This window comes from Lampetra fluviatilis, chromosome 34 (genome assembly GCF_964198595.1).
Source record: "Lampetra fluviatilis chromosome 34, kcLamFluv1.1, whole genome shotgun sequence".
Classification (NCBI taxonomy): domain Eukaryota; kingdom Metazoa; phylum Chordata; class Hyperoartia; order Petromyzontiformes; family Petromyzontidae; genus Lampetra; species Lampetra fluviatilis.
The window spans coordinates 6,964,492-6,991,351 of NC_136308.1; the positions used below are offsets into that span (position 1 = coordinate 6,964,492).

Here is a 26,860-nt window from a genome sequence, read left to right on the forward strand (position 1 = left end):
AGGGCCTGTCCATGGTTTAAGGGCCATGATATTTTGACCATACTTTGCCATGCTGGTCAGTGCGAGTTGGTGAAGCTTTATTTTAATGGTCTTAAATAATTGCTGCAAATGAAGGTGATCGCATGTGAAACTATTTGTCTCTGAGATTTGTACATTTTCACATGAAAAAGCTTTGCGGATATGCAAATTTTGACATACCTTGTGCTAGGAGATGAGATCAATCTCATCAGCAGCTTGCGTCAACATAGGGATAATCCCCCAGACGATTAATTAATGTAAATTCCTCCTCTAATGAGATGAACACATCCTGACTTGGGTACAAATGACACATCGCTTTTAAATATAACTTTAAAAAAATAATGCATAACATTTTTTTTTCCAAATTCTAAAAGTCTAAACTCTGAGATCCAAAAACATGTTTAAAAGCTGTTCGGTTGATAAGGTACCACAATGAGACATTATACACATGTTTTGAAAAATATGAATTACAGGACCATGTGTAATATGAATACTGTATTAAATATGCCTTCTTTTAAGGATAATTGTATTTGCATCACATGAGTATGTCCATGAAAAATGAAATTGATTTGTGCAAAATGACTGAACCCATTGTTTTTAATTGCAAACCATTTTTTTTGTTCTGACCATTTTACCCTACCACCCACAGCCGAGTCGTGTACAGGCTTGCGTTCTGCAAATATTGGTGGCATGTTTTTAAAAAAACATTGTTGAGCAATGGTATAAGTGAAGGAGCCAATGGCATATGTGGGGCACATTAGGAATGTGTGGAGGAATACGGGAGAGTGATTCAAATCATACTGTGCGCCTACAGGCAGGCCTAGCTCCCACCAATGGGCACCTTAATTGTCTTCCCTCCCTAGCCACTCACTGTGAATCAAGTATAGAACCACTGGGGCCTAACATGAGTGGATAAGGACAAAAACACATTTTATTGGAAACATAATAAAAAAAAATATGTAGCTTAAATAACTTTAACGTTAGAATCGCTGTGCATACAAGATTGAAAGAGCAGAGTGTGCCATGCAGATGGCCAATGACGGCCTTGTTAAGTGAAGGTGCAACAGCCCCCTTTGGGAATAGACAGCTCAATAACTGTTTGTTATTTATACAGATGGCAGACGACAGCGGTCTAAAACAAACCAACTGTTATCACGCGGCTTAACAACGCTTGATTAAAAAGCCCATACGGCGTTCAAGTAATAATTTAGTACAAGCGTGCATAGCACCATCATGTTTTTTTCCGTGTATAAATATGATGAGAACGCAGTAATGATACCTCCCAAAACACATGGCACTATGAACAGATTGACGCAGTTTATAATTTAAGGGCCAACATAAGCAGACATCACACAGCACTGAAAATATATTTCAGCTTTCACGTACGAGAGATGAAATCATTTGCATTATCAAATCTTAACCTGTTAGCCTGTGGCCTATTATAATAAACCTGTTATCAGTACAATGATGCAATTTTGTTTTACCTTTCCAAAGCATGCATTTGGAACCATAAATGTAACAATCATTGACTTTTTTTCACCATAGCGGAGCACAGTTTCACTACATTGCTGTTCTTGATTACACAAGCATGTCAAGAGCTGCCAAGGCTCTTTGTAAAATATGCTTCATGCAATAAGCTCCTCCGCTTTGTGAGCAAAGCGGTGATATCCATATTTCAAGGAGAAATCATTTTTATTTTTGCATTATTTTATTTTGAGCATCAGCAGCTGGCTTATATACTTTTTTATGCAAAGCAAAATCAAATACTATGCTAAAAAAATAGAAACAAAACGGCAAAAAATGTATAAATAAACATGCGCAAAACACAAACAATGCGACAATAAATAATAAATTACTACAAAACGAGTAAAGCCAACGAAAACAAAGCATTGCATCCAAATCAAAACTATAGCTCTGGTGAGAATTTTCAAGAACCCTTTACATTGACATGCGGCATTAGACCTCAGTTTTAAAAAAAATTTAAATTTGCAACCATGGCAAACACAAATATTTCAAAAAAGGGACGTGTTACTCTTACTCGTGTGTTTTTAAAATATATTTGTACTGCTTTTCAGCACATAAATTTGCTTTGTTTCCCATAAAACTTCTTTGAGATGGATAAAAAAATAGATGGTAGATTCAGGTTGGAAGATCAGCTACATAAGCAGCAATTGCTTAATCGAGCTTTGACAGAATAAAATCCAATCAGAAGCTAAATACTGTGGAGCAAAATCAAATACAAAACCATCAAAAGCTGCAAATGATGCACCCTCAGTGTAGAAAGCCTTTGACATTAAAGCGGTGCTATTTCTGCATTTTGTTGCCGGAATATGAATGAAATCCATTAATAACTTGACATTTTTGGGTGATTCTTTTTTGCTGCACACAGCGGAGAAGATACACGCTCTGCAAGCGTTCACGTCCAGCCCAATATCCCACACTCGCTAAGGACGTAAAAGAGGAAGAAGACCAATCAAGATTTTACCCCACTGTGAGAAATGCGCCAATCAATTCACAGCAGTGTACCAATCTTACCAGTAGGTGGACAATGGATGGCAATGCAATTCAGCCAGCTTTAATCGTTTCGAACAGTAATTGAGCACAGTACTTCACATAAGTTTAATAAAGGTGCTTATAAAATGGTTGAGCTGTGCGGCGTTTAAGAAAATAACTGCAGCTAGCTTACAGACGAAGCGACACTTGCAAAAAATCTCTCCGTTGCACAATAAAAAAAAAATTCGACGCACAATTCTTACACTTGGACAGCGTATAAACATTTTCACAATAAACATTGCTGGGGGTAACGCTACATAAAATGTAGCACAGGCCACCGTGTGATTCAAGGTCGTAATTTTGAATTCCCCGCAAAGCCCAGGGAGTACTTGGTAGTTCACATAAATCAGCCCCGGCGAGCTACATCACAGGATACGGGGGCTGCGGGCCTGTAAAACAGAGATCACAGAGAAAAGATACTGCGGGTTAACGCTGAACCATCACCGAACAATTACTAAAACAATATCACCATTCATATTACTGCACGAAAGCTAATTTAGCGGTTTAGCTTTATTTTAATGATCCATAGCAAGGATAATTTAGCATTATCTCCATGTAATGAGTACTTAGTTATAGCTAATTAATGTTCGGGTAATATCGTGTCTGTGAAGTAAGCATGAGCTTACAGTGATTTCGCGTCCGTTAAATGTTAACTGCGGTGTAATTACAATGCAATTAACTGTCGATGTGCCTATTCAAATGGAGCTCAAGCTAATTGTTTTAAACTGAGAATTATAATACGTAGATATCACACAGGGACAATAAGAAACATACGTTCATAATTTCAGAACTGCAGGAGTGGTCGAAATGGACTGAAGTGGGCTGTACGCCATACAGCCACTTTTCAGAAAACCCATCGTGTATATCGGCACATTCAGAATGGTTCCTACTTCTATTCTACGATGGGGTTTTTTTGCCGAGGGGAAACGGCAGTGATGGTCCATGGGCTGCATGGCGAATAGGGTTTAATGAGAGACAATGCATATATTATCCGAGCATATTTGCCTGTTCATCACAGGTACGTGTGGTTAATGCGGACTTGATTCATTGCAAAAGGTATCCATTTGCTGTTTGAACATCTTAACACCTGTTTTATTGCCAGAAAGGGTAAAATCTATTGTTATTTTTTTATACTTTGATACTGGTAAAAAGGTTTCATTTTATACGGGAATGTTTTCACTCACACTTCGACATGTGTGTGCGAGCGATGTGTGTGCGTGTGCCTCCCGCCCCCCCCCACACACGCATAGACATTGGGGGGAGGCGAGGGAAGCAGTGTTGAAATGCTCCACACACTACACTGAGATTCCACTGACCTAGGTTTGATTCCCAACTATGGATATCATTAACTATACATTTCGATTTAAAGCTTTCGTGACTGCAGGAATTCATCATTTTGGTTCTTTCGGTAAAAAAAATAAAAAAAAATGTTATGTTTTACATTTATTATTTCCCTTCTACGTGACTTTACCGAAAGAACCAAGAAGATTAACTATACAGTTTGCATTTAAACATAATCTAAATGTAACTACATTTCAAGATGCTGTATAGAACAAATGGGATTATGGGCATCCTGGGGAAATGAGACCAGACTAGTGATGTTTAAATACAGAAAGAGACAGTCAGTCATAGGCAGAGTTATTTCTGAAACTGTGATTGGCTCTCCCGCAGGTCAACGTGACCTCAAATGAGAAATAACTGGTGCAGATAAATCCTGGTGACCTGCGGAGATAATGATGACCCAGGCGCAATGTGGACTACGTGATCCCCCCCCCCCTTGAGTGCTGTGCCAGCCTTAATAAGTGTGCACGAGCAGTACTTATCCCAGTAGTCTTACAAGGTCTTTGTACACGCGTGCATATGCATTTTTGTGTGTAGATCGGTGCACAGCAGTTATCGCACTGCACTAGTTCCCACAACCTGGGTTACATTTCTGGCTATGGATAACCACTGGCGGCGTCAGTGGGGGGGGGAGGGGGTGGGGTGGCACGTGCCCCCCCCCCCCCCCATGATCCGATCGAAATCCCTAATTTCAATCGGATCATTGGGGTTTATTAGTAACTAGCTTTACTCCCCGGCTTCGCCCGGGACTTGGATTCTTGTCTTGGATTAATACACGGCCTACGCGGAGGGTTGGGGGGGGGGGGATGTGTGACGTCAGCAGGCACACTGCGTGACGTCAGCAGGCACACTGCGTGACGTCAGCAGGCACACTGCGTGACGTCAGCAGGCACACTGCATGACGCTGCCGCATGCGGGTAACATCACAGAGGTGACGTCACCGCTCACTTGACGTGCAAAATATATCCATTATTGCGCCTCCCCCCCCCCCAAATACAAAAGTCTATTTTTATACTTTTTGCATTGTGTACAGTCTGGAAGCTACCCACATGCCAAATTCCAAGTTTGTTGCATGTCGGGAAGTATGCTAAACATTTCAAACAGACACACATTCACAAATTTACCTTTTATTTATATATATAAAATCGCCAATCTGTCTGTCTGTGTGTTTGCAGATTTGCTGAGCATTTCTGTGAGGTCCTGGGGGAGGGAAAATCTCTCAGCCAGGAAAACATCATGGCACAAAGTGGGGATAACCCTGCTGAGGCTGCGGTGCCTCAAATATTGGAAGAGGTCACCCCCTGTGAGTGGCTGGCTGAGGTACCAGCTGTTGAGGAAGTACTGAGGGCGATCCGGAGTCTGAGACCAGGGAAGGCACCGGGCAGAGATGATCTCCCAAGCGAAATGCTGAGGGAGGGTGGCGTTTGTGCACAGACTGCCCTATATGACATCATAACAACAGTCTGGACCACTGGACGGGTTCCGCAGGACTGGAAGGATGCCCTGGTGGTCCCCCTCTTTAAGAAGGGGGACCGTACCGACTGTAACAACTACAGGGGCATCTCACTCCTCAGTGTGCCGGGTAAGGTCCTGGCAAGGATTATTCAACATCGCCTTGCTAGGCACGCTGAGGAGAGGCTTGCGGAGCCCCAATGCGGTTTCAGGAAAGGGCGGTCCTGCACAGATGCCATATTTTCTGTCCGTCTGCTACAGCAGAGGTGTAGGGAATTCCAAAAAGACCTACATCTCTGCTTTATTGACCTGGTCAAGGCCTATGATACCATCAGTAGGACTGGGCTCTGGGTTGTTCTTCGTGCTTTCTGAGTCCCTGACCCTCTGCTCACGATCATTAAGGACCTTCATGATGGTGAGCGGGCCCGGGTAAAACTACGTGGCCGGGAGTCGGAGCCTTTCCCTGTACACCTTGGGGTGCGACAGGGATGTCCTCTGGCTCCCACATTATTTAACATCTATTTCGACTGCGTAGTTCGTGAAGCCTTCAATAGCTGTACCGGGGGAATTACCATTTGGTACAGATATAATGGGAGGCTGATCGACGCCCGGGTGCGATCAAGGGATGGCTCCCTATTGGTCAACCACGTTATGTATGCCGATGATTTGGTAATAGCTGCTCATTCAGAAGAGGAGTTGGAGACGCTGCTGCTGAGACTGGAGCGTGCCACTAAGAGGTGGGGCCTTACCATCAGCCCCACCAAAACTAAGCACCTGCCTGGGTATTTTGTACCATCGGGCACTCCACCCCCACATCTCCCAATCGGTGATGGGGCAGTTGTGGAGAGAGTGGAGAGTTTCCCATACCTGGGCAGTGTGCTTATGACCGGCTCCAGTTTATCAGCAGAGGTCTCACTCCGAATCAGTCGAGCGGCAATATCTTTTCATCGGTTGCGTAACGCTGTGTGGAAGCTACCTGGTCTGTCGCTCCGCACGAAGTTTCAGGTCTTCTCGGCCACGGTCATTCCCTCCCTTCTCTACGCTTGCGAAACGTGGACCCCCCTAGTGGAGCATCTTTGCCGGTTGGAAACATTTAGGCTGGCCTGCCTACGATCCATCCTGGGTTTAACCAGGCTGGATTGTGTGAGGAGCTCACAAGTCCTTGAAAGATCTGGGCAAAGTCCCATCGGTGAGCTCCTCCGGCAGGCAAGGCTGCATTGGCTGGGTCATGTAGCCCGCATGCCCAGCCACCGCATGCCTAAACAGCTTTTGTTCGGCCGGATCGAGGGGGCTAAACGGGCGCGGCACGGGCTAGAGAAGAGATGGAGTGATGTGGTACAGGAGGACGTGGAGCTGAGTGGACTTGCCGATGACTGGTACCAGCGGTGTCAAGATCGGCCTCAGTGGAGGAGGCTCATGAAGGACGCTACTGGGCAGTTGGAGGCAGTCGCCCTCCAACAACAACGGAGGGCGGAGGAGCGACGCTCACAACAACGAGCGGAGCGCCGGGTGGCTAAAGCACAGCAAGTTGGCACAGTAGGGGGCACAGGTGGTGCATCAGCCAGTCATCTCGGTCATCTCGGTCAGTCGACCCGTGGCACCTGGGTCTGCCCAGTGACCTCCTGCCAGCGGGCGTTTGACACTTCACGTGGCCTCAGGGTGCACATGACCTGGCACAAGCGTCGTGGTGACGTCACCGCCACTTAGTGGCGAATGGCGGTTGTTGTTGTTGTGTCTGTGTGTCGCCGGACCATACGCAGTTTCATTGGACGGCGGTTGCCCCTGGCAACGGGTAGCGACGCATTCGCTGCGGGGTGGACGCCATTTTTAATTCCCGTTAAAAATATGCGCACGCATTAACACGCGACTCTGAGGTAAATTCATCAAAGTTTCACGTCCTCTTCACTCCCCTCCCACCCCAATGTGTGCAATTACTATTATAGGGTCGGTAGATAACAAAATTATAGCGATTACACAGTATTATTGTAGCGCGGGGGGGGGGGGGGTAACGGCCCCGGTACCCAGCCTCAGCCGGGTGAGCAATCTAGGCGAGGCCGGAGGCTCTGCACGGTACTAGGCCTCGACACCCCACCCGTGTCAAGCGACGACTTTGTGGTATAAACTCGATATACCCAGCGTTGCCCGGGGGGAAAATACATTTAAAATCTTATGAAAACTTTCAAACATTACATACCAATGAAAAAACAACTGTGTAATTACTTTTAAACCCGACGCGCCAAGAATCGATTCTCTGAATCGCGCAAAGGAATCGAAAGTTGTAGATTGCTTTAGATTCGGACGATTCCCGTTTACTATAAGTTGATTAAAGTCGATATCAACTGCTACGAATGGGAAATATCCGGCGTTGACCGGGGCAAAAATGTAATTAAAAACTCCTGAAAAAATAAAAAAATAAAATAACAATGAAAATGAAACTCTATCATTCAAAATGTAAACCCCCAACATGCCAGGAATCCATTCTTTGAATCGCACAAAGGACTAATCGAAGGTTGTAAATTACTTTAGGATCGCGCTTCCTGTTTAATATAAGTTGGTTATAGAGTTGATATCAACTGCTACGAATGGGAAATATCCGGCGTTGACTGGGGCAAAAATATAATGGTGAGGGCGGTTGTGAGTGGCGATTGTGAGTGGTGATTAGTGAGTGGTGAGGGGAGGTTGAGTGGTGAGGGTGAGTGGTGAGGGTGAGTGGTGAGGGTGAGTGTTGAGGGTGAGTGGTGATTGGTGAGGGTGTGATTGGTGAGGATGAGTGGTGAGGGAGAGTGGTGAGGGAGAGTGGTGAGGGTGAATGGTGAGGGTGAGTGGTGAGTGATGAGGGTGAGTGTTGAGGGCGAGTGGTGAGTGGTGATTGGTGAGGGTGTGATTGGTGAGGATGAGTGGTGAGGGAGAGTGGTGAGGGAGAGTGGTGAGGGTGAATGGTGAGGGTGAATGGTGAGGGTGAGTGGTGAGGGTGAGTGTTGAGGGTGAGTGGTGAGTGGTGATTCGTGAGGGTGTGATTGCTGAGGATGAGTGGTGAGGTAGAGTGGTGAGGGAGAGTGGTGAGGGTGTTATTGGTGAGGGTGAGTGGTGAGGGAGAGTGGTGAGGGTGAATGGTGAGGGTGAGTGGTGAGTGATGAGGGTGAGTGATGAGGGTGAGTGTTGAGGGTGAGTGGTGAGGGTGTGATTGGTGAGGATGAGTGGTGAGGGAGAGTGATGAGGGAGAGTGGTGAGGGTGAATGGTGAGGGTGAGTGGTGAGTGGTGAGGGTGTGTATATATGTAAGGTTATTAAGAAATATATTTTTCACCCGGGCAACGCCGGGTACTACTGCTAGTATATATAGATAAATCCCCCACTGCCACTGTGTAGCATATTATTACGTGCCAGGGACTCTATGAGATGATAGGATAATAGTCCGAGTCCATAATTGGCAATAAGTAACGGCAAAGCAGTTATAAGTGACTCACAGAATTGTGCGCAGTTGCATACACAGTACACGACTTCCCTGAAGGCATTCACCTTCAGCGAGCGCGATGCCTATCACACTCGGTTCGAATTCGACCCTCGATCGTTGGCTGCGCCATCGCCGCACACGCATCGAATAGAGAGCAAGGGACAAGTCTTACTTACTAACAACTCCTATCATTTTTCATTGCTGGAGGGGTTGCCCCCCTACCTGAAAATCCTGGCTCCGCCATTGTGGATAACATCAGTGACGAGTGTTATCTACACCTGTCCTGGGCCTCTCATAGTTCAACTCAGCCTTCAATGAGCACTTGATGCAATGTGTGACAAGAGCATTGGAGAAAGCCACCTTCATATGAGTGTCGCGCCAGCCTTGGTATGTGCTCGCTAAAATAACTTGCCTCTGCAGTCCATGATGCTAAAAAAATAATTTGTTGTTTCCCCGACCCCCTCCCCCCAACCCTACATTTACTGCGATGTATAAATACGTGTGGTTCAACTAATCACGGGAGGGGCAACTAACGAAGGGAGCATGGCCTATCAGACATTCACCGCGGCGGAACCGCGAGATCAGATACTGGGCAGGAGCGACGTGATGAATAGCAATGGCTTGGAGGGGCCTTCATCCGACAAGGAATCATGGCTGCACGATAATGATAGATAACAATATGTGTAACCATTTTTTGAGGTTTTGTTCCTGGGTAGTAAGTGTTATTTACGAATTGCTTATGCCTCAAAAGTACAGAAAATGGCTATTATTCCCCACAAACTTTGCTTTTGTGACCAGGACATTGATATTTAAAAATATGCATATTTTCAATGAGAAAACGGGCAAATTTGTGTCTTTTCGTTCACATAAAGTCAGAAAAAAACAACATATGAATCAAAATGAACATGTATTTATACTAAAGTAATACAAAAATTACTACAAAAGATTTAGAAGTGAGTAGTTTTTCCGAGATTTACGATTATACTGTAAATCACTTTCACGAATCAGCCCCCAAATGTTGTCTCCCATCATGTTCTCGTTATACTGTCCTTGGTAGCGGCGTTCAAATTCCAGTATATCCTGGTGGAAGTGCTCGCCTTGCTCTTCCGAGCACGCTCCCATGTCCGAACCATCAAACACATCACCAACGAGTATGCCATCCACACACACCCTGGCGGTATCGCTGCAATCCATACAGTGTCCATTGCCGCCTTGGATTGGTTGAAGGACCTTAACATTCAACCATGACATCATCTATGCGAACTGTTGCTTACATGCCAGATGAAAGAAGTGTTTTGTAAGAGTTCAATCCTCGAAAAACGCAACACTGCCGACGAACAAAACGGCCCTACCTGCATTGTATCCAGAGGGCCCAGTCGGGTACGGAGGGCCCTCAGGGGCGAACAACGGGCCACGTGGTGGCATGGGCCCCACGTGGAACCCAGGCGGAGCGGGGTAGGCACCCTCCTGCAAGTGCGCACCAGGCAGGCACGGCTGCGGCATGGCGAGCGGGTACGGGGGGTTGGGACTGGCCGGATAGCTCGGCATGGGGTACGGGGCCTGCGGTGAGGGGTACGGGGCATGCGGGGAGGAGGGGTACGCCGCTTGCGGTGGCCCCGGTGGGTACGGTTGAGGCTGAGTCGGCGGGCTGAAGGCGCCGCCCGGTGGGCTTGAAGGCAGCGGCTGCACCGGTTGCGCTGGCGGGGCGGCTGCCGTTGGCGGTGGGTCCACGGGCACGTCTGTTGCCGGCGCCGTCGCGCCTTGTTGCACTGCAACGGCAAGAGGAGGGGGGGAGGATTTTTACGAGAAATATTTTCAACAACACATTCAGAGAAGGGCATAACCAGGAGGCACGGGATGAACGCAATCGGAATGGTAAACGTATGGAACCGTAGGTGGTCCCTTGTTGCGTGACCAAAAGAAAGTTAGAAAAGCAGAAGAAGAGAGAAAAAAAAGCATGCAAATAATTATTGAGAAGAGGCAGAGAGAAAAGGAAAAGAGGTGATTGACAGGTGGCAATTACGCAAATGTGGTGAGAGCCAGGGCAGGAATTTATGAAAAGCTTTCCCTGGAGGAAGCCGGGTGGAGTTGTGAGTGGACACTGTGCCACCCCATGACGAAAGATCCGTGCACCTGCCACCCCAAGGCTTCCCGATTTACGTTGTTGACATTGAGCCATTTCAAAAACAAATACATCTTTAAACATAATGGGAACCTATGTTATTTTTGAACACCCTTTTACACATGCGCGTGGGCGAATGGCATTTCTAATATTGCGCGAAGAAGAATATTTGTATTTGCATGCGCAGGCATATAAAGTAATAAAAACAAATTTTATAAACCATGAGAGCTTCGTCAATACCACCACTATGATGTTGAGACCCAGAAGGCGAAACCCAGTCCAGGGTTTGCTTGCGTGAGCAAATAATTGTTGCTGGCTAATGCATTTTAAGTAAAATGCCCGTATACCCTACTTAATACACGGTTCTTCACATGCGCGCGTGCCTGAACATTATTCTTGATGTCACCGGAGGAATAACATTTGTCGATCCCGATGTAGCCGTGTAAAGGAAGATACTACTAATAATTAAATAATACAATCGAAACCCAGTAAGGGTTAATCAACACCACCACTCTTCATATAACACCTCGCCGACAGCCAGGGCCATCCTGTAAATAGCAGCACTGGGGCGCTTTTGTGATCGCTCAAAACGAACGCATCCCACGCACACCGGCTGCTTCGAGCGCACTCCCGCAGTTGGCAACAACACGCGCCGACGATGCCGACGACTTACAAAACAGGTGAATACAGTTTTAATCTCGCCCAGCAGAGAGTTCATCAGCTTATCCACCACACACCACCACTTGCAGAATTTATTCTCACGCCGCTGAAGTGCAATAATGCGACCGATAATTATTTAAGCAGAACTTCCGTTTTGCGTCTCCAATTATAGATACAAACGTGTTGTAGTCCAATTATAATACTACGACGGTACTGCTGTTTTATTTACCAGATAAAGCCCACTCAGCTATTCGCTCTCTTTCACAGGCGACCTGGCCACACATGACAGCACATCGAAGTGGCGATTACCATCACATGCGGGGATTTATAGGAGCAGCCAAATAGTCGGAACCCAGAGAAAAATCCACACGAACATAGGGCGAGAAAACGCAAGCTCCAAATATACAGGAGTCAGGGTCGGGATCGAACCCACAACCTCTTTCATAGCAGGCGAGGGAGATAACATCTCGCCACCGTGGAGTTCAGCGAATATATGTTTTACTCATAAGGCCCCACAACAACACGTAATGGGGTGCCAATAACATCTCGTAACCCATCAGCATTTGTTTAATAAGCAAGACTTTTGTTTATGAAATGCTGAAGGTCGAAACCGGCCCAGTATTCTTGCTTAAAATGTATCTGAATAATTTTGGTCTGGAAAGGCTGATGGGCTAAGCAATGTTTGTATTTTATATGTAGAGACACCGAATGGAGTTCTGTTTATATATGCGCTCACCCATGCTCCACAACAACACATCATGAGTTTGATCAAAGGTTATGTTTATTTTCTTTACATATTTTCTTGTCAGCATGATTTCAGCAATAGCAATGTCTAAGCAAATATATTGCCTGCAGCACATATGTATTGCACTTCTTTTTTTAAACAGTGAGAAATAACAAGGCTGGGATCTCCTTTCCACGAAAGCCCTACACAAAGTCTACCATTCAGCTGCATCATGTGATTTAGATTCAGACTAAGTACTACTTCTATTGAACTTGCTACCACAGTGTTCCTCATGTTATGCATGTGCACAGCATACACTGCTGTGAAAGGATTTTAAAAGTAATACATTAGCATGCTTTTTTTCTCATGCACTCTTGGCAAGCACAGAGTGACCACATGTTACACGAGAAGGTCAGAACAGTCCGTGGAAATAGTCGAAATGTATATCCATATAATCGGCAATATTGACAATGCATATACGTGCATGCATGGTGATTTGCAAAGTGGCAGAAGGTTTGGTATCGCACCCAATTATAACTATTCATGTGCAGAATATCAGTCAGACACAGAGCATAATATTACGTGCAAATAAATAGATCACCTTGTGTTCTGCATTTCCACGCAAAAAATGCTTGTAGTTTGTTGGATTATTGGGCTTTCATGTTCGTGGAAATGAGCAGCATTTGTTCAAGTATTCAGATTCTGGAGAATTTTCATCTATCTAAGACTCACAACGTTCATAGTTTTGCTCGTTAACATAAGTTCCGGAGGCCGATATATAGGCTGACAAAGTAGATTATATATTTTTTTGTGTGGGGATATTAAAGGAAAGTAATTGTTATTTTTTTTTATGTAACCCAGAATGCTGCACCCTTTGAGTGTTTACATTGCATCACATGACATCACCATGCAGTGCACAGGATGTCAAACCCTTACTTATTGTGCCACTTTGTGCATGTACACAGTGTGCATGTATGAAGTGTGCATGTAAGAAGTGTCCATGTACTGTGTATGTATGAAGTGTGCATGTATGAAGTGTGTATGTATGAAGTGTGCATGTATGAAGTGTGTATGTATGAAGTGTGCATGTACAAAGTGGGGCAATACTTTAAGGCCTGTCTGGTGGTGGAGGGTGAAGAGCTCTAATTGTCGTTATTCCCTCACGATCTACCCCCCCCCCCCCCGAAAAAAACAACTAATTATTATTTGCGAACAGCCTCTTTGTCAATTCATTACTAGATGAGGGCCTTCCAAATCTGTGCAGGTCTTCAGGATTATTCGACCATACCTCACACCACACTGGTCAGTGAGGGTTTGGTGAAGGTTGCGTGGAACAATGTTTGTTTTCTGCACTCCCCTCTGCCGCTGACAATGTCAATGGCACCTGTGCCCGGTACAGGTGCCCATCCAATCACTATCCAGGCTCAACCCTGCTTAGCTTCAGGAGGTCTGACGGGATTGGCTGACTTAGTGCCTTGTCACTCTGGAATATTCTTTGAGCACAACAAGGTATGCTTCGAACGGTGGTGAGGCTAGAGAGCGGTGGTTCTTCACCTGGAGTGCATGCACTGTGAGATGCCCTTTCTGAGAACCAAAAGGGATGCAGGCTGCAGAAAAGGGAAAAAAACGACTGCTATAAAGTGTGAAGGTGATCGCAACTGCACCCGGTGTAGCTACAAAGTAGGGGGACAGTCGGCGGGCCCCCACAAACAACGACATGCCACTGGGGCCTAGAGAGTGTTTGCTTATTTGCATGTTGATTTATTAATAGATAAAATGCGGAAGCCATTAACGGCCAACCCAGGAGCACATCAGTACTAAAATTACGGGCACCCCACAGACAACAACCACAACAATCAGAGCGATTATCATACGGGGGGAAATTATAGTGAATTAATAGCGTGGAAACAAGACCCACAGGCTATGCTGCCTCAAGGTCGCCAAGATTTCCCTCTCCATAAAAATACTAAAATAAAATTATTTTTACACATGTCATCAGCCGCACGGCCTTCTGGGATTGTGTAATTTCAGCAGCATTCGTTGAAGACAATGGGAACACTGGATGGGCTGCATACAAAAATAAACTATTATATTTGATCTGGAAGGAAGTGTATTGTCCTCTTCGTATATTTTGTTATCTATATTCTCCACAAATACGCTAATTATTAAGTTGTGCTACGTATTGCAAAGTTTGCTTCAAATATAACAGAGAGGGACTTTGTTCATAAACATCTGGTAGTTTACCAGCATTGGTTCAAGCAAGCCTGGCTCTGCCGATGTGACACCGTCAAATCCGGTTTGCTTGTGTTGAACCAATGTTGCTGAAATTATACACTCCCAGAAGGTCATGTAGCTGATGGGATGACACTTTTATAGAGTGTCCGATATGTAAAGAAGGCATATTTCCTTATTTCTGACAACTTGGCAAGCAAATCCTGAAAACGTCTTGAGATTCGGCGAGTCTTAACACGGTAATCATATATACAGTATAATAATATATTATTGTTTTCCCTTTCCAAGAGCGATTTGCCCACGTTGGGAGCCACCCCCTTGCAAGCTCTGCTGAGGTTTTGGAATTTGTTCATGTGCAGCCAGCCGTACATAGGTGCACAACTGAGCACTGCCAATTTTGGGCCGAAGAAGGCACACAGCTGGATCCATGCGCAAAACGGTGGCGCCTTCACGTCGGCAAAAAAAGCTTCACCTGGAAGCGTAGCATGATGGTTCTCACGAATAACAGTTTAGTACACATTTTGACCAGTGTTATAGTGCAAGCCTATCAATAAATGCGCGATGTTTCATAGACGTGTGTGGTCTACCAGTACGAGGCGATGTTGCCGTGGGTTTCTACTCAAATTATTAATTAGCGAATTATTTTGGTATATTCTGTACACCCTCAAAATGTAAGTGAATCTATGTAAGAAAAGGCCACATCGCCACCGTATAAGAGGCTGCTTTGAACGCAAAGTAAAGCCAATGTTTCCTCCCCACAACAATAGCTCCTCACATCAATATTTGACTTTGGCCAACTGTTCATATAGAGTTAAACAGGGATTCCTGCTCCTGTTTGCTTCTTCATGAATACCAACACAAAACAGTCCTCTTTTCTCTCCCCTGGCTAATGGGGAATGTAGAGTTTAAATCCCAAGAAACAGAGCTTCCCGATCATGCTGTGATAACAATTGTCTCTTGCAAAGTTTGCAGTCACAAGAGCCGCCTGGAGTGTAACGATTATTCACCCCAACCCCACCAATGCCATTAATCATGGTGATTAATGTTCGCATAAGAACCGATTTGTTATATTTTACAATATGGTTAAGTTAGCAGCAATTAGAGCTTGCAGGTGGCTTCGTGACTCCACTACGCACGACATATTCGAAGCCTACAAACGTTGATTCTTACACATCGGCATCGGATGCACGCATCATGGTATTAAGAAGCGGCATTAATTGATGAATTGTCACACTGCTCGTCATAGGTAAAGACCCCTCCACGAGATGGATCTGTGGAATGCTCCTCTAGAGGGTGCTGTGGCCTACTCTTCCACGCCGGTCAGTAGAGATGGGAGTATCCACATTTTACCCCAACACACGCGGACCTGCCGACCGGACCGATTAAATGCAGTAAGCTCCATTTATAATATTGCTGCGTCGAAAGAGGTGGAGGGCAATATTCTTTGGGTCTTTCGGTAAAGTAACGTAGATAGGTTCAAAGAAAATAACAAAAAAACTACGACGTTTCGATCACAACACAAGCGGTCGTCTTTTTTTTTGTTATTTCCCTTGAACCTATCTACGTGACTTTACCGAAAGACCCAAAGAATATGAATTCCTGCAGTCACGAAAGCTTCAAGTGAAGATTTAAGTGGAGCGCATTTAAATAAAAGCTTCACCGTTGTTTCAACTGTCGCGTCGGGAGATCGACCTGTGTATGGCAAGTCGAGCGCGCGAACCATTACGCCAAGGCACAGCATCCCCTACACCTCCGGTTAAGCGCATCCTTTATCAAAGCCTGTCCCACGCATGTGCTCGGCTGAGGAATGAATGCTCTGCACCTGGGCTGTGCACCCCACCCCGAATTCCTCCACGGTGGAACGCGGTGCAGCTGTGACAAATGCACTGCTGAAGCGTTGAAAACTAAAGCAGGTGTGGTGGGAGATAAAGAATAAAATCATCGTTTTGTTGACGCCGCACGCATTTGTCCATTTGATGCACGCAAGTAAAAATATGTATAAAGAAAAATGTTACAGCTCGACGGCAGCTACCCTGCAAAGAAATATGTTCTGAAAAAACAATCTTAATCCTGAAAAATGTCAGTGGGTGTTTTATTTGGCAAAATATGTTTTCGTAAAAAGCGTTGCGCCTGACATGAGACGACTTAAGAGTTACTCTGACTAACAAACCCCATTACTCCCCATTTTGTCCCAGAAACCTATTTGTTCAGCAGAGTTCTAGTTTATTTACCACCACTTATTCCATTGTCAGCATGCTGTGCCACTTCGTGAAGCCATTTCTACTACCCCCCCCACTATCTCTGTCTCAGCTTTTGGCCCTGTTCCCAGACAAGTGTGACTGGCGGATGTGCCCGTGTGTTTTTTGCTGCGCACCATCAATCTGTTCTCTTCTGTATGTTCCCGAGACGGGCAGTTCCCTGTACCCAACGGCGCACGTGCGCGTGTGTGTCCCTCACACTCTCGCCCCATGTCGTACCCTCACATCGCAGTCGAATCAGATCAGCAGCTTGCAAGTGTAAACTTTTCGTGGCAGTTTTTTTTCCCACCCTCAGGACTGAGTGAGCGAGGGTTATTGCAAACCGCTGCACAGGGTACATTTTTACGATGGAATATCTTCATAATAAACGTTTTTGGGTTAGATCGCGTTATTTATAAATGTGTCGTAACCCTCCACCACCCGACACGGCCAATCAGCAAAAAAAGTGTCACGTTGACAAAAGACAAAATAGTTTACTACTTTAGCCAACCGGTGTGTTGAAGAGTGAATCCACAACATTTATAATTTTTTAATACGACGTTTCGCTGGTAATTACATCCAGCATCATCGGGCAATTTTCCAGAATGGTGAAGCCCTCATTTGCTCCCGGTCTTAAATAGAGCAGCACATTTATAAATAACGCGATCTAACCCAAAAACGTTTATTATGAATAATATTGGTCGCGAAAGCCTACGTGTTAAACTGATGGAATATCCACTTGTCATTGAAGCAGGCTTCGGAGACCAATTTAAGATCGGAGCAATACTGGTTCCAGTACCATGAAGGATAAATTATCCTTCTATTAGACTTAATATATATTGAGTGGAGGTACAAAAATGAAATAATATATATGTATACGGAATATATAACTACCATATTCATCGTTAATACTAACTTATAACACAAAAATAGAAAGCTGATGTTTCAGGCAATAGCTCTTCTTCAGAACAGAGATGCCAGAAAGATTAAGTGACAAAGAGTTGGAAATTGCGCTTTATACTTTGTTAATTTCATGCCCTACGTTTCAAGAGTTTGTACCGTCGATTTACAATCACCTCCGATGAGTACGGTTGGCTACGTAGAGTGTGAAAGAAGTTCAACATAATACAAGCAGCTATACTCATGAAGAGGCAAAGTGGGACACGTGTTTACAATATAGTTGTAGCCAAGTTCTTCTCAATACAAGAGCAAAGGAAGTAGAGCTCACAGCATTGTTAACTGAGGGCTTGTAAACAAATGCTGTCATATGACTCTTTAATTAAAACGAGTAACCTTGCATGCAGACACACGGGGTTAAATGAAGCTTGGACTGGTGCCTAAATTAAGAAGTGCCAGTGCCCCCGACTGTTTAACGAGGCCTAAACGTGCCTCCTCTCTCAATAAATCGTTCCCCCCCCCCTCCACCACCTTGCATGGCGCCTGGGCATGGCAACAAATTGCCAGACAACCAGTAGCAGAGGTCGCAAATGGGTTTTGATTCCTTACCCGTACCCGTACCCGGCTGCACCAGGGTCGCAAACGGGTACCCGTACCCTACCTGATACCCGGCTACCCGTACCCGGCCGGGTATCGGGTAGGGTACGGGTACCCGATTGCGACCTCTGGGATGAAGCCATGTTGCAGGCGTGGGTGGGTTGAATCTAGGAACTTGAATTGTGAGAAGAGACAAGACGTTGGGAAATGAGTGACAAACGGTTACTCACCAGTGACTCACGGCCTACCTGTACCCGGCCGCACCAGGGTCGCAAACGGGTACCCGTACCCGGCTGGGTACGGGTAGCCGGGTATCGGGTAGGGTACGGGTATCGGGTACCCGGTTGCGACCTCTGACCAGTAGTGGCCGTGCATAAGCACACTAAGCAAAGGCTTAGGGTCAAAAGCAGCTCAAGGGGCCCAGCGATCGCGAGTCGAAAAGAGGAACACACCAACTATCAGCTCGAATTCAGATATTAATAAATATAAAAAGGCGATTAGCAGTCAATTCATCTGTCTCGTCTATGTCTTATTTGCAGCTCTTGTCTCACTACATCTCATTGAAAACAAATTTCTCGAGAACTGCTTTTGTGTTTAGTTTGTTGTCCTTCCCCTGTTTCTCCCGATGAGCACGGTTGGCTACGTACGGTGCGAGAAACAAGTTCAACGTACATACATACATTGCCTACATCTGTCATTTCGCTATGCGTTTACCTCGTCTTTGCATCGCTAATCTAATCTCATTTACATCTCTATCTTTTGTCCACATTTCTCTAATCTTGCAACATCCATTTCTCCTGTCCATCTTTTCCCTGTCATCTCACTTCTTCTCGTCCGTCGGCCGTCCACAGGGGGTCGACCAAGAGGCCAAATCAAACTTAATCTCCGCTCTCACGTAGTGCCGCAATTTTCTGTCCGAGCACCCTCTTTTATGTTGTCCATCCCAATTAATTTCACGGTCATACTCTACTCCGAACAGATGATTTGATGACGCCACGTTGGCAGTGGCGCACACGCACAGCTAATAGCACTCATCACCAACACTGTCACCCAATGGGCCAGAAATTAAAAAAATTGGTGACGTTTCTGGTAACGGTCTTTCTTTACAGCACATCAAATATGCTACCAAGAAAGCCCATAATGCTATGAATAAAGTTCATTGCCAAAAATGTCACCAATTGTATATAGTTTTTTTCTTTTAAGGCAGTGTTGTTGCTAAGTGTGTGTTTTTTTTGCTGTCAAACTCTCCTTTTCCTTCTACATGACAGTGCGAGGCCAATGTTGGTTTTCTTTTGTCCTGCATCATTTGTAATGTCATCTCACTCGGAGTTTGTGAATTGAAAGGGTGGGGTGGGGGTTGGGGTGGGGGGTGGGGTGGGAGGGTGGTTCCCCAAATATTATAGGGGCGCCGAAATTGCGAGATGTTGATTTCCTCTCCTGGTATAAAGGAGGTCATGGGTTCGATCCTGACCTTGAAGCCTGTATATTTTTTCTCTCCCTGGTCGTGTGGATTTTTCTCTGGGTCCTCCAGGTTTTCCCACCACATTTAGAAACATGCGTTTAAGAGTATTTGGCTGCTATAAATTGCCACGTAAGCCACTCCGTTGAGGTATCATTTGTGGCCAGGTCACTTCTGAAAACAATCTATATAGCTCAGTGGGCCTTAACTGGCAAAATTAAAAATAGTTTATAGTTTAGTTTAATATAATTACTGCTTTCGCCATCCAGTGGGCCAACACGACCACTGCCGATAGGGGCCATCCATAAATGACGTCACGCGATTTTGGACGATTTTTTACCCCCCCACCCCTCGTCACATGGCGTCACAAAAAGTCAGATCCCCCCTCAAATATGACGTCACAAAGCTCTGCCCCCCCCCCCAAACCATATTTCCATTTTGAAAATAAAACATGCTTCAAATCTCTTTAAACTATTGTCATTGTCGTGCGTATTTAATGTGGCGCTACACTCTGATGTTGTAGGAGTGTTGTTATAACAATTAGTGTTGTTATAACGATTCTATATTTATTTAAAGTTGCGCATTTTCACGTGACGTCACATTTCTCAAACTCTCGTCACACATCGTCACAAAAATCTGACCCCCCCCCCACCCCTAGGTGCGTGACGTAATTTATGGACGGCCCCATAGACCACAGCTCCCTTGTGCGAGCCTCACCTGCCGTGTAGTCCTGCGTGGTTGGCTGAAGACGCTTGTAGATGGGGCAGCAGGGGCACACGCAGCACAGGATGAATGCCACGATGATGGCGATGACGATGAAGATGACAGGGAAGGCAAATACGAAGCCCTGCACCATCTTGCTCGCCGTCAAAAACTAAAGGGGACATTGAGAAGAGCGGTGCCAAGAACACGGGGTATAAAAAAACAATTACGTAAAAGCAATACGCGTTGTCAGAAAACTGCAGGGGTTGTTCGCTGCTTGATGAATTGGTGCCCGTTTATTTTTAAATCACAATTTTCAACTTGTAAAGGACACAGTACTCGCTCACTCTCGAAGAGAGACAGAGAATGACTCAGAGGTGCGAGCAACCACAGACAAATGGAAAAGGCAGCCAGATGTTGAGCCGGTGCCAACAATTGCCCAATCTCTGCGGTCCTCTATATATTAAAACGAGTTGTACTACCCCGGCTTCGCCCGGGACTTGGATTCACCACGCCCGGCCGCCTTTGTCTCCCCAGTGGCGATGTTCACACACCACATCAGTTACTCGTTTGAGGCTGAGTCGACCTAGGGGAGGCCCAGGACCAGTTAAAATAATCGTCACCGGTGAGCGGGAATCGTACACGGGTCGCCGGGTTCGTAGCACAGCGCGCTAACCACTACACTACAATGCGTTACGCTTCCCATGCGCGGGTCACGTGACAGATTTTACGTCACAGCTCACTTGCCGTGCAAAAAATCTATGCATTATTGAGCTCCCCCCCCCCCCCAAAAAAAAAACCACAGAAATGTATTTTAATCATTTTTGCATGGTGTACAGTCTGGAAAGTACCCACATGGAAAATTTCAAGTTTGTTGCATGTCGGGAAGTACGCTAAACATTTTGAACATACACACATAATAACAACTTTGCCTTTTATATTTATGGAGATATTATTGCCCAATTAATACATGTGGGTGGAAATCACTTACGCAAGGTCACTGATGATTAGCCGTCTCGAAACAATCGTATATTATTTCACTTATGTTTTTTTAAGACACCCATAACTGGGGCATGCACAGGCAAGTCGTAATGCTTTGAATGGCTTGGCAATGGGACATCGATGCAGTAAATTAAAAGAGCTATTCTTTCCATCGGCATGAAAACAAATAAAGGCCACATGCGGTCTCTTGTCTCCTTAGCATTCCAGAAAATCCACAGTAGAAACCCACATTTAAGAATACAAATCGTGTATATGGATGCACGTTGAACTTCTTTCGCACCGTTCGTAGCCAACCGTGCTAATAGGAGGTGCGATGCTGCTGCTTTTGTGGTGGTGCACAAGCAGGAGTGACATAACAACGCAACATTCCTCAATACGACTGAGGTATTAAATAAAAACATTTCTAATAGGCAACGTTTTAGTCAATGGCCTTATTCATAGCACATGGATGCCAGAGAGACGAGTGAATAATACTAATAGGAGTCTGCACTTGTTTACATCATGGGGGCCGATACGAATAACATTTAAAAAACTTTTTATAATAACCTGTTTTTAAATTGGCGCTTGAAGAGTCGCACTAACAACAGTAGCGATTGAGTGGTTAGCAATACGCTCACTGCTTCGCACTGCTAAACAAAGGTTGTTCATGATTTGCTGCCCTCTGCTGTACACTCATTGACACTCCAACAAGAATGCTCATGTACTCTTTGTTTTTTTTGGTAAAGTCACGTAGGTAAAATATTTAATCAGATATATGAAGACAACTAAATTAAATCACGCCTTTTTGGAGGCAACACAAGCCTCCGTATTCAGGTGGAACACGCCACAGCTACGTGACTTTGCCGAAAAAACCCAAAGAGTAAGAATCCTTGCAGTCACGAAAGCTTCAAATCTAGAATTAATGCCCATGGAGTTGACATCCAGACCGCTTGACAAGCGTTATGCACACCAGTCTGTAATGTACAGGGTGTTCCAGATGTCTTGTGACCACAAATTAATTAAAACATTCCATTTGCATATTCGTTTCTGTTTGAAATAAACTTTACTTTTAAAAATATACGTGTTCGAGAATGAAATGGGTGTCACAAGACATCTGGACCACCGTGGACATTGGCTGACTGGTAAACACAGACCTTGCAAAGTTTGCAGTCTTTTCTCATTCGAAGTGCATGAACCAAAATGTGTTTCTCATATTTTGTATCGGTGACATAACGTTGGACGCGGGGCACAAGCACAAAAACGTAAAACGCAACACATTTGCCGACAACACTGCATTAAAAATATAAATGAATTATGTATATGATTTCTGTTATGAAGGATGATTTATTGGGATGTCACCTGTTTTATACACTGTACGCGATTGTATTTTTACGTTTTTCCACTGAGAGTTTTCCCACAAGCTTCTACAAAGCTGTACATTTACGGATAAATGTTGCACGCATGAGGCACAAGACGAGAAAGTATAAGATTGCGATTCTCACTGAAGTTGCATGCAGAAGTTGTTTGCACGCTTTCATTTTATGAAGCCAATCATTTTTAACTCCATCACAACTTTCATAGAAAAATAATGTAAGCACTTAAGTCATTTAACAATGCCTATTATTTAAAGTAGGGACGCCAATGCATTTTAATTGTGCCAAAATGAAAGCGAATTGAATCTTATTTTTTTTTAACTCATTCAACTTTGCCTTAAAATAAAAAATAGATATATAAATATGTGGCGATGTTTCGGGCAACGGCCCTTTATCGCACAGAATGTGCTGATTATATATTTATTTTTCCCATTTAAGGCAGTGGTTGACGGCTGTGTTGAGTTTTTATTTTAATTGTGCTTGCGAATCATAATTCGTTTCTTTCGGGTTAGATCGTGCACCTATGTCAATTTTTAGTTTAAAAAACTGGCATTATACCTACACGATGATTTAACCCAAAATAAACTCATTATGAATTATATTGATCATGAAAGCCTGCGCACAAAATGAATTGTTCTTGTGCACCACTGCCAATGCAACATCAACTAATTTGATCAATCTTACAAATGTTATAAATGCTGCGTTTGTTTAAGCAAAACTCGACTTCAGCATGTCAGCTGTTCTGACCAAATATAGAAAACGCAATATGGGGAGAGAAGAAAAGGTTTAGCCATGACAGGACATTATTATACTCTTTGGTTCTTTCGGTAAAGTCACGAAGGTATACCTACGTGGATTCCTGCAGTCACGAAAGTTTCAAATTAAGATAGCACATTATTATATTGTCTGCCGATGATTTTGTTTTATCTCCTGATATGACGTAGTAGTTTCCCGACTCTTTGACACATCTGAATGTTGTCAAACTGAGAATAAGTGGATGTTGTGAAATTGTGATGATCAGAAAACAGTGGAATCGTTTACAATTTTTTTTTAAACACATTTGCTGCTTACTGATTGTTAAACGTTTTTCCATGAAAGTTTCTCTCAAGGGGAATTCGAGTTTCCGTTCTAGACAGTCACGGATATTTGTTAAAATCATTGGCCAGTTGTTAACCAACGCTCATAGTGCTGGCCACACAAGCCTGTGCAATTGTATAATTTGCGTTGTGTGTTCATTCATTGGTCATACTATTACAATTAGGTTGTGTCAATGGAAGTTATCTATGGCACAGGTGACATTGGTGGCACTGAGGTTAGAGAACCAGGGATCGAACCCACGCAGCCACTCACGTTTAAAGTTGGTTCTCAAAAGTATAACCAGTTGATGGTCTCAGTATGGTGACTAATGATCCTATAGAAAACCACCATCTTGACTACCATTCAACAAACTATACCTGCAGGCCATTAACATCTGTCCTCGTGTGCAGAAAGAAACCTATTGAAGTTCTCTTAAGCGAGTAGCTTCCACAGGGTGATGCACTGCTGTGTGTAGAATTCCAAACCTAAATACTTTTATCTCACGAAACAGCGTCGCGAGTACAATTTGTAACAGACATTGCCATCGTTGGGGAAATGCACACAACGGCGGCACCACGGAACGATGCAGAGACAGATGGGCAGCGTGACAACTCGATCCCCCTCTCCCTCTGGGTGTGGTGCGATTGGAGAAGGGGGCGGCTGGGGAGAGTGGGTGGCAGACAAGATTAAGAACGAGTTATTGTACCAGATTTGCTCGGGCACTGTAGTTCGCGTTGACAGATGTTTCCTCTGCAAGCTACTCGCGAGACCGACGTTTCCTCGGCAACAACCCACACCCACCAACGAGGCCATCCATTTGGTAGGTACGCAAAAATCTGTCAAAACTTTACCCCTTCCCCACTTCCTGTAGGCACGCGTACTTTTTACACCCCCATACACACACAAGCGTACGCATTTGGGTTAACCCCCCCCCCTCCATGCGTACGTACTAAATGGAAGGCCTCCAACGAGGCTGTAAGGAGAGCCCAGTTCATTGACAGTGGTGTTTGGTTATGGATTTCAATATTTAATGGCCTTCGAATGGCCACCGCAAGATGCGGTGGCCATATGGACGCTGACGATGAGCGGGTGCGTTTTGATTGGACGTGGCGACAATAGAAGTCCATGTGTTTGTGTTCAACCACGTGGCCTGCGGCAGCGGCGTGATAATTTCAAGAATGTAAAGGTTTCGCGTGGACGTCTTCACATTGAAGGGCTTATAAGAGGGGTGATATTTATTGGCGAAAACATCTTATTTGGCAGAACCGAGTGACAACGATGATGGGTCTCGCAGACAATGCAAAGTGCCAAAAGTCATGAAGTTGCTCTCACAGTAGACAAGTTATTTATACTGTGTGTGTCCCATAGGTAAACAACGGCCATCTGGACTGCGTTACTCTAAGACGGAGGGCCTTAAGCCCTTCACGTCGATGGAGTACAAGCCACACGGTACAGCAGCGTTGAGACGAGCAGTGTAGACCGATTATCTCGGCCAGGATCCATCCACTGATGAATAAGAGCCTCACCAAGCCGTCTATTGCAATCTAGCCATCTACCTAGCTCCTACACGCAAGCTAATCTCACCCGTGTCATCTCTCTCGTAAAGGCATCTTCTTCCCTATGGCTGCAAACTCACATTCAGTCTCGGCCACTAAGCGAAGTGTCCAAGTCCACCTCTCTTAACAATGTCTCTAACTTGGCTTCGTTGGCTTTATTCTCTCACCACATGTACCTCTTATCGCTTCTCACGTCTGTTGAAAGAGAGCTTTATAGATCATCGGATTCCTCCAGTATAAACGTTCTGATCCTGCAATGCCAAACATACGTCTCTTTGTGATTCTTGCCAAACTTTTCAGGCTTTTTTTCGCCTTTCAATGTCAAGTTTCTATGTTATAGTGGCTAATATACACACACACAGAGTTAAACCTTTTTTTTCTGGCATATCCAAAGTCCTGCTGGTCTCTTGTCCATCTCGTTACGTATTTCATAATTGTGATTCCAGTCAACCTTCAATAACTAAGCGTACATAATCGCTTGTGGTTTTTTTTTAAATCGCATGTGTCCCTCCAAATTACATTTTCAATAATCTACACTGCTATGCACCAATATGTTCAGTGTGACCATGCACAGCAAGCCAGCACTATGGCAATGGATTCACTTGAACTCCGCACACAGCTGACACTTGTGTGCAAAAAGTTCCTTGGAAAGTAAGCACTATAAAACGACAAAGAAGTTGAGACCGACCGAGTATCAAACTCACGTGAGATGAAGCCAAACTTACCTCTAATCTCTACTGCAGAAACTTGCCGAAGCTTCACCGCAGCACCGCCGCTCTGCCGCCGTCAACACAGATGAACAAGTCACACAGCTGCTGTCTGCCTCTTTGTGTTTGGCTGTGTTCTGTTGTGCCTCGCTGGGCCTTACGGGTTGGGCTATGCCCCCCCCCCCTCCTGTTGGGTTGGGCTATCACACAGCCTGTTGCTGTGCTTGGGGTGTCTTGGACTTGAGTGAGTCACGCTTGCGTGGTGGGGGAAGCCACGCCGCCTGCCCGGGCTCGAATCTTGTGCACAAGAAAATAACCAGATGGGCTGCATGCCCGAGCAAGCTTCGCTTGACCCAGGCCTCGTGGCGATGATCATAAGCACGTGTACGAACAAGGCTAACAGCTTCTCTCACCTGCGTTAGCACGTGGATGGGTAACGGGGGGGGGAGAGACGGAAGAATTGGACACCTAAACAAATGTTGTGTTTGAAAGGTTGGGCCGTAATATATATTTTCCACCCATTGGCGAAATTCAACACCTAGTTCATTTGTCATAGAATTGAGGGCTGGAAACAAACAGGGAACTGCCAATTGCCACTTTCTTAAGCGTGGCTGCAAAAATGTACATTCACGCACGTGTACTGTCGCTTAAATGCTACATTACTATGCCACATACATTTGATATACAGTGCTTCAATTCTTCTGCCGCACAGGTTTGAT

At 44.9% G+C, this 26,860-nt stretch overlaps 1 protein-coding gene across 1 annotated transcript; it reads right to left on the reverse strand.

Annotated features, from left to right (window-relative positions):
• Positions 1 to 1,321: 1,321 nt before the first annotated feature.
• Positions 1,322 to 26,298, reverse strand: LOC144944337 (uncharacterized). Its single transcript, XM_078872430.1, has 4 exons — positions 26,160 to 26,298; positions 20,463 to 20,619; positions 10,170 to 10,586; positions 1,322 to 2,960 (listed from the first exon to the last, which is right to left on the reverse strand). The coding sequence occupies exons 2-4, from the start codon at positions 20,599 to 20,601 to the stop codon at positions 2,932 to 2,934; spliced, it is 585 nt and encodes a 194-aa protein (XP_078728556.1). The 5' UTR covers positions 20,602 to 20,619; positions 26,160 to 26,298; the 3' UTR covers positions 1,322 to 2,931.
• Positions 26,299 to 26,860: the final 562 nt, after the last annotated feature.

Excerpts from the sequence above, each read along its gene's own strand:
- LOC144944337 (XM_078872430.1), bottom strand. The coding sequence starts at position 20,601 with ATGGTGCAGGGCTTCGTATTTGCCTTCCCTGTCATCTTCATCGTCATC. Across the intron at positions 10,587-20,462 it reads CACGCAGGACTACACGGCAG|TGCAACAAGGCGCGACGGCG; the intron begins GTGAGGCTCGCA and ends TTGCCGTTGCAG. Across the intron at positions 2,961-10,169 it reads GCCCTCTGGATACAATGCAG|GCCCGCAGCCCCCGTATCCT; the intron begins GTAGGGCCGTTT and ends TCTGTTTTACAG.